The 8,396-nt window shown below is 50.1% G+C and overlaps 1 protein-coding gene across 1 annotated transcript; it reads right to left on the bottom strand.

Moving 5' to 3' along the window:
- On the bottom strand, positions 1-1,764 carry IL3 (interleukin 3). Its single transcript, XM_030318300.1, has 5 exons — positions 1,606-1,764; positions 1,473-1,508; positions 368-460; positions 218-253; positions 1-108 (listed from the first exon to the last, which is right to left on the bottom strand). Exons 1-5 carry the CDS (start codon positions 1,762-1,764, stop codon positions 1-3), a joined length of 432 nt encoding a protein of 143 aa, XP_030174160.1.
- Between the last annotated feature and the right edge of the window lie 6,632 nt (positions 1,765-8,396).

Here is an 8,396-nt window from a genome sequence, read left to right as displayed (position 1 = left end):
TCAGTGTTTCTCCTTGAAATTCAGAAAGTTATCAAGGATTTCCAGATATTTAGTCAGTTTCCTTTGGAAATCAACCCAGTTATCCTCCTCGATATGGATTGGGTCTCCCTGTGAAAAAACCAGGAAAGTGGCATTAGGTTAGAAGGTAGGTGACGGGCTAGAGGTCAGGTCATGGCTAAGAGTACCACCTGCAGGGGCATCTCGAGGGGCAGCTTACCCTGGGTGTGGGAGTGGGCAGGAGTGGCAGGAATTCCTGTGGGAAGAGACCAAAGCGTACAGTCAGGGTCTCACCTGAAAAAGGAGCAGGTCCTGCTACCCCGCTTCCCAGAGGCTGGTCATCCCCAAAGCTCTCAACAGCTTCACTCACCTTAAGATTTTTCCAGATTAGCAGTCCATCTTCATGGAAATTTTCTGCAGCTTTTAAGAATGCATCCAGGTTTGGCCTCAGAAGGGTGTTTTCCTAAGGGGACCAAGAATACGTATGAGGGGAGAAGGTTGGGGTTCAGCCTTCCCATGGCTGAAGTCATCCCCAGTTTTCCAGGACTGCCTTCAGGGACATCCTTGGACAATCCCCTCCTAGTCCCGTTCTTGCCCAGTTGGGTTCCTGAGATAATCTTCAGGGCACAGGTCTACAGGTGAGTGCACACCCCAAAGAAAGCCAACTTTTCTCAGCCCTGACCTCCCCTGGTTCCAGGTAAGCTGCATACAGGGCCTGGGTGGATCTTTCTGCACCTGGTGGGGGAAGCATTGCTTAAAAGAAGATCTACAAAAGGTGAAGGACTGACCAAGGGGAATATTTGCAGCTAAGAGGCCAGATAATAGGATTAATGCCTTGACTGGATAAAGGTCTCCTAGAAATTAGGAGGAAAATTGCAGAGACCCCAGCAGGACATGGGTGCAGCCTGTTAACTGTGCATGCCTTAAAGAGGGGGATACAAATGGCCAATAAACTCAGGAGACATTCAGCCTCTTGTTGGACCCAAGGAGTGCCATGCAAACAAAGGTGAGATAACCATGGAAGCGAACTGGAAGTAGGAAAAGTAATTGTAAATGATAATGCCAAGGACCAATCAGCATGAAAAACGACTCAGTGTCTTAAGGAAAAGGAAGGAAGCAGGCATGTTCATGGGGGAAATTTTAGGCTGCCCCACTGAAAAATGATGAACTTAAGGCCTTTGGAATTGTTCACCTAGAGCTGCCTTTTCATTTGTATTTGTTTAAAAAAAGTCATTTTCATGTTATAGATATGGCTGAGGAAATGTATTCAACACTAGTTAGCACCAGACACTGGTCTGGTGACTCTATGCATTTGTCCCACTTAATTCTCACAATGATCCCACTGAGATAGATACTGTTAATCCTATTTACAGATGAAAAATGGAGGCTAGGCAAGATGGTGTGACATGCCTGAGGTCACCCTGGAGGAAGTAGATTGGGATCCAAGTGCACCCAAGTGTGGGCTGAGTGCTTACCCTCAGGATCTCTGTCTCATTTGGGTCCAAGGGGTCCTGTGGGGGCAGAGGAAGAGAGAGTCCATTAGTCCTATTGGCCTGAAGCACCTGCTAGCCCTCCCTACCCTATGCCAACTTTATCCCAGTTACTCACCTGTGAAGGCAAGGGTAACTTGTTTAAGATCTGCATAATTTCATCAATCTTTGCCAAGTATTGGTTCAGCTGGTATGTCGGAAAGGGCCGCCCCTGTGCCTGAGGGGCTTGGAATCCAAGAAGAAGCAGGAGAAGGTACATGATGGGAAGGTTGCTCATGTTCAAGCTGTCAGGGTCTTTTCTGTCTTGTCCTGGTCCTTCGTGGCGTTCTGAAGCATCCAACGGTCTCCCGTCTTTTATGCACTGAGGCAGTGTGCCTACACCCTGGTGGTGTAGGAAGGGGCGGACGTCGGAAGAATCTTTATCTGACATGGAACCCCCATAGCAAACCACAGACTTATTCATCACTTGCTAGTGCTGGAGATCACTGAAACTTGGAAAAAAATTACTCAGAGGGTATCTCCTCATTTTGCCTAGGAGAATAAGATGGGCTGGCCACTGGACAGAGTGGGAACAGGTGAAAGGACCCCTCTGACAGGTGAGGGGCTGCCTGACTCTGAGCTCACTCAAGCCTCCTGCGCAGTGGGACCTGGTCCTACCATCCCCTGGCCAGCTCTGACTGACCCTCTGTTGCCCTCTCTGCCTGGCTCCACCTGGTCCTGTGTGGGTGTCCAGGTGAAGGCCCACAGGAACAGACAAGGATTTGTCTGGAAGCCTGTCACACAGCTAAGTATTCACATGTGGGCTCATCCACTGAGAAGCACATCTCTTGACATCTCCCACCCCCATGCTGAGTTACTGGTATTAATGTCCCCAATGGTTTGGCTCATGGCCTTTAGGCTGCCTCTCCTCAACACTTTCTGGTCCTAGCAGGGGGCAGATGGAGCCCAGGCACTGGATGCCCATTCTTCTTTCATTGGTCTGACAGCCTGACTCTGTCCTGTGTTTTGAGATCTTAACCCCTAGCAGAGGCCTGGTGGCAAGCACTGGGCAGTCCCTTTGGTAGCACGGAGGAGCTGGGCCTGGGCCCCTGAGGATAGGGGTCTTTGAGAAAACTGTCACTGGGAAACAGGGGGAGGAGGCTGGCCTGGGAAGTTTTCGGAAGTAGAATCGGAAGCTCTGAGAGGCGAGGCAAGGGAGGAGGGGAGGGCAGCTTTTGGTGTCAGGCTGGGTCTCTAGTGATAGGGGCAGGTGAACAGTGGAGAGAGCTGTATTGCAGGGGTCCTGACCCCAGTCTGTGGGAGCTTGGATTTGGCAGGCACAGGCTGGGTAGGGAAGCTGTGCTCAGCAGAGAAGTGGGCCGGACAGACCATGGAGGAGTCCATAGAGAACCAGAGAGGCAGCAGCTAGAGAAGAAGCAGGAAAACCAGGAGGGTAGGGGGCTCAGAGGCAGCCCCTGAAGGGAGGGGGGGACCACTGCCCCATGAGGCGTGTCAGGCCCTAACACAGGCCCAGGACAGGGGGTTTTGGCAAAGGGGAAAAATGTGGCAGGGCACGGGGAAGAGTTCTTTGAGATAACGGGGCCCGGAGTGGCGGAACAGGAGAGGCGGGGTGAAAGAGCTAGGGGTCAGGTGGAGGTCTGATACAAACAGTGTGGGGAGATGAAGGATAGAAGGCTATGCTGAGGAACTTGGGTGTTTCACGACTCTGAGCAGGAGCAGATCTGGTAAAGACAAGGACCAGGATGTGGCTGAAGAGGAGGCAGGTGAAGAGGCTGTGACCCAAGACAGTGCTGAGAGAATAGTGCCCTTAGCCAGAATGCACGGCTCCCTGCTCAGCCACAGGCAAGGAAGGGCCCTGGGATCTGGGCTCAGAGCATCCTCAGAAAGCACGAAGAGTGGCTCCAAGGCACAGTGAAATGAGGCAACACAGGAAAGTTTACAGCGAGGTACTCACTAGGCATAATTTATTCAACAAACTATTAGTTGTGTGTAAGCACTGGAAATAGAACAGACTTGGTCCCTCCTCTTAAGAAACAATCTTGTAGGGAGAGACAGATCGCAAGCCTTGCTACTTCCATCTTGGACCCCAGAACTGCCGCTTCAGGTCACCTGGGAGCTTGTTAGAAGTGTAGATGCTCAGGCCTCACCCCAGACTTTCTGAATCAAAAATTACGTTTTGATAAGACTCTCAGGTGATTCATACGACATTGCAGAAGTACTGATTTAAAGTACTTGACTCTTGCGCTGCCTGGGTGGCTCAGTCAGTTAAGCGTCCAGCTCTTGATTTTGGCTCAGGTCATGATCCCAGGGTCACAGGATTGAGCCTGCTTAAGATTCTGTCTCTCTCACTCTGCTCCTCTCCCCCTCTTCCCCTCTCCCTCTACTATAAATAAATAAATAAATAAATAAATAAATAAATAAATAAATAAAATAAAAGTACTCAACTCATAATACAAGAGCTTAATAAATGTGAGCTGCTGTTATCATCTGCCCTCTCTCATGTAACGTTTGCTCTTTCTCTGGACTAGAAAGGACTGTTTGTTCTCATCTGCCCTATTAGACTTGGAGCTTAAAACTGAAAAAAAAAATAAATAAAGTACGCCACACAAGCAGGACTGGGGATCCTTGACCCAGAGACACAGGGCTTCTTGACTAATCAACCGTGGATTGGTGTTACCTTCTATATAAAAGTTTTGGGGACCTGTGTACAAAAATGTGTGATTTCTTACAGAGAGAAGCCTCTATTTTTTTTTTAATTCAAAGAGATTTTTTTGAGGAAATTTTAAAGCTCAGTGGGTTTTAAAGCTAGGGAGGCTGAACATTTCCTGCAAATCCTCCCTTAAAAGTCCTGACTTTGCATTCCATTATAGCAAAGAAAACCCCTGAGTAGTGCTACTGTAAGTCTCCACATTTATAGTATTTGTCTCCAGTTTTAAAAATAGTTACAAAATCTATCAAAGGAGAATGAGGTTTAGGCTTCATGCTAGAAGCATCGATAGAATTGTGGGGTGTTCAGGAGTATGGTCCTGGAAAGTTTGGGTTCTGGGAAGCCGAGGTTAGCTACTGTGGAGAGAATGGCTAGGAATAGTCAGGACACTGTGGTGGTCAGTGGGGGGGTGGGGAGTTCTCTGGACCACAGATGATGGGGAGGCAGAGACCTGCATGGAAGTAAAGACTCTAACAGCTAAATTCCCCTGAGTGACACTTAGTAAATGCTGGACACTAAGTAAGTCCTTTTCACTAGTTGACTCATTTAATCCTCGCAATGAGCTTATGGGGCAGGTACTATTATTATCACCATTTTACAGCTGAGGAAACTGAGGCTCAGAGAGGTTTGGTTCCCACAGCTAGGAAGTGATGTCACCACAACTGAATGCAAGCAGGTCTCTCTGACCCCAGAGGCTGAGCACCACAAAGTAATAGATTAGGGAGTAATGCAGGGTGGTGAGAGGGGGACCTTATGGTGAAGGTAAGATGTAGTCCCTGGGATTATTGACAGAGAGGACACTGGTGCCTCTGGGGGAGCAGTTTTAGTGTGCCCTGAGGGCAGATGCTGGTGGCAGTGGGCTGAGGAATGAGTGAAGGTGAGACAGGGTAGTAGATGCTGTGAAGTTTTATTCTGAAGGGAAGAAGAGAGATGGGACAGCTGGAGGAGTCAGTGAGTCAGAGAAGGATCTTTCCAGGCAGGGAAGCTTGAGGATCTCTGTGCTGGAGGTGAGCTGAGAATGGGCCTGATAGCTGGATGGTGGGCCGGTGCAGTGGGTGGCCGAGGGTGATACACACGGGGAGGGCTCCCAGCATCAGGCGTCACATGCTCACCTGAGCAGAAGCCTCAGGGAAAGTCCATTTGGGTGGGTCCAGTCCATCCAGCAGGGAAGGTGCCATGGATTGAGTCCACCAGTTTGGTGGCAGATGAGGACAACGGTTTCTGTGTCTCCTGTGAAATAGGAGGCAAAGTCAGCTCCTAAGGATTTAGGGAGGTGGAGTTAGAGGCTCTGAGCTGACTGCCTGGGTATAACCTTAAGGGGCTGGTAGTCTGGGTTAAAGGGAAAGGAGGTTGGGAGAATCCAAAGTCTTTCTAGTCCAGAGTATAGAATGGAAGGCCCCTGAGGCAGGGTGATGGGGCCAGGGGAAGAGGCTGAGATGGACAGAGAAAGGAGCAGGGATGGCCAGAACAAGGGAGGCAGGAGGTATTGGGCCCAGTCCCCCTGGAGAGGCCCTTTGAGTGCAGCCCAGCACTTAGTCCTGTGCAAGGAACAGAGTCACACTCCACAAAGCACATGCACATCAAAGGGGGCTGCTCAGCTGAGGAGGACAACCGAGTACCCTCCCCGTGCTTCCACAACATCTCAGGGCAACCAGGAGACAGGGGCCTCCTTTGGAAGTCTCCCTTGAGGTTTGCCTTGACTATAAAGGAACTGCTTCAGGTGAAATCACAGGAACCTCCTTGGTCTCCCGCAGGCCACAGACATGCCCAACCCCTGGGGAGAGGCCTGGCCCCCTGTAAAAAAAATGATTCCACCCCAGGCGTTTGCGTCAGCCCCAACCTAGGAAAAGCCTCCTCTGCAGACCGGGCTGATTGCAATCAGGAAGGGAAATGAGCTGAGGATGCCCAGCCATGGGTGGCACAAGGGAGGCCCTGCTAGGGCCGAGGTAGGAGAGCCAACCCAGGACTTCTGATTGCAGTCTGCAGAAAAAAGATCTTATGGCTTTCAGGGTGGGTCTCTGGGCCCCTTCCAATGGATCTCTGTAGGCCTGTGGTCTGGATTTATTCAGAATGGGGCACAGTGTTCAAGGTCGTGGCCTGTGGGGCCTATCTAACGTGGGCCCATCCACATCTCTTTCCCATCACTCACCCCCACAGACCTCATGGGATTTTCTGGGGTGCCCACCACCAGTAGGGACCCAGGCCTCAGTCATCATGACAAACTCCCCTGCCACCCTCTCTATGATATCCCGTGTCAGATTTAGTCTGCCCATGACCTCAGTCAAGCTTCCGCTGGTAGCAGAACCACACCATCTGGTTTTGTCAATACAGAAGGCAGCACAGGGCTCCTGGCTGGCCAAGCAGTGCTATCAGGTTTCATATGCTCACCTGAGGAGAGAGCTTCTGATAAAGGGAGGTGTGGCCTCCTTTTCACCCAGCTGTGTATCCCTTCCCCAGGGCCTGCATAGCCTCACACTGTATACCCTCAGCTTTCCATCCCATGCTGTGGATATGGCCTCCTTGGGGCCCATCTGTGTGCCAAGTGGACCTCCTCCCCAAATTCAGTCTAATGGAGGAGACAGATAGAAAATCACAGTTTAGAATAATAAGCCTGGAAAGGAGAAAGCCTAGAAATGGGTCATTCTCCCCTAGCCTGGACTATCGGGGAAGACTGAGGAAGGGAAAGCTAAGCTTTCTGAAGGATGGTCCAGACCAGATGTGTTACAGGGGAAGTGCTCCCAAGTACAGTTGGGTTTGGGATGTAGATGTTCTGTTTGTCAATTTCAAGTCTACTAACCTCAGCTCTAATATCAGGTAACTGGGATAGTCATGCCAGTCTTGTTATTTATTTATTTATTTATTTATTTATTTATTTATTTATTTATTTAATTTATTTATGAGAGAGACAAAGCGTGAGTGGGGGAAGAGCAGAGAGGACGGGGGGTGGGGAGAGAGAGAGAGAGAGAGAGAGAGAGAGAGAATCCCAAGCAGGCGCAGTGGTATCAGCACAGAGCCCAATAAGGGGCTCGATCTCACGAATCGTGAGATCATGACCTGAGCTGAAATCAAGAGTCAGATGTTTAACTGACTGAGCCACCCAGATGCCCCTAAAAATGTATGTGTATTCAGTGCCTGTCACTCTCTGGTTGCTCACCTGGAACACAAAGAATTGGGACAGATGGTCCTATTGTGTTGATAGTATTTATCTCAGGTAAAACCACAAGCCAAGGGAAGGGCAGACATACAGGACCTTCAGCCCCATACTCCTGATTCTCAAAGAAACTGTCCCAAAACTGTGAGGTGACAACGTTGGGACTTCATGCTAGTAACATAGTGTTCCAGGCTCCTAAGAACTGCTTTTCTAAGTGGTTGAGCCTTCATGCAGATGGTTAACCATAGAAATGATGTTGCCGGGCAAAATCTTGGCTGTCACTCAGAAGGGGAGGCCAGCAAAGGTGGGTGGCAGAGAATCAGAGCTGTCCAAGGGACAACAGGACCAGATCCTGGCTGGGGAGAGGCACAAACAGGCCCAGGTGAGCTCAGAGCCACGTTGCCCACTCTATCCGGTGAGCAATTGTTCTTATTTTCCTTGGTGAGGTGAGGTGAAACCCTTTGAGAATGTTTTTTTCAAGTTTTACTGATCGTGGGTTCCAGAGAATGATGAATACATTGATATGTTTGTCATGGAGGTTCCCTATCAGAAAAGGGTATCAGCCCATCTGGGGCTTCTCTGAACATCCCTCATCACCCTGTTTCCCGCCCTGCCCTACCCCCTCCATTGGGCCTATAAGAGAGCAAGCAGATCGGACCACTTCAGATTCCATAGGGCCAGGGAGGACCACGTTAGCTTACAGAAACTCAAAGATGTGGAGATCCTTCTGTCTTCAGCTTCTCCTCATCTTCCTTCCCTTCAGCCTCCCCAAGTCCCTGCATTCAGGGACCTCTGGTACCCCAGGTCAGGACTCCTGCAAGTACTGGGACATCATCTCTGAAATCTACTATAAGCTGAACACTACCTCTGTGAGTACTTGGGGACACACTGGACATGGGCAGGGATGGCCTGGCAGTCTCAGGCCAGAGGCACTCACGTTTCTCTCTCTTTGCCCCTGTAGACACCTGAAGAGTTTAATCTGCTGCTAGAGCTGAAGGTGAGAGCTCAGACCCAAGGGCCCCCTGTCTCCCTGGAAGTGACTGCCATCGTG

This window comes from Lynx canadensis, chromosome A1 (genome assembly GCF_007474595.2).
Source record: "Lynx canadensis isolate LIC74 chromosome A1, mLynCan4.pri.v2, whole genome shotgun sequence".
NCBI classification, from domain to species: Eukaryota; Metazoa; Chordata; class Mammalia; order Carnivora; family Felidae; genus Lynx; species Lynx canadensis.
Note: the sequence above shows the minus strand (reverse complement) of the source record. Positions and strands in the feature narration are given on the sequence as shown.

What these genes read in the sequence shown, in the direction of transcription:
- IL3 (XM_030318300.1), bottom strand. Translation starts at nt 1,764, where the DNA reads ATGAGCAACCTTCCCATCATGTACCTTCTCCTGCTTCTTCTTGGATTC. An exon ending in AGTTACCCTTGCCTTCACAG is followed by an intron (nt 1,509 to 1,605) that starts GTGAGTAACTGG and finishes CTGCCCCCACAG; the next exon opens with GACCCCTTGGACCCAAATGA. An exon ending in TAATCTGGAAAAATCTTAAG is followed by an intron (nt 254 to 367) that starts GTGAGTGAAGCT and finishes CTCTTCCCACAG; the next exon opens with GAATTCCTGCCACTCCTGCC.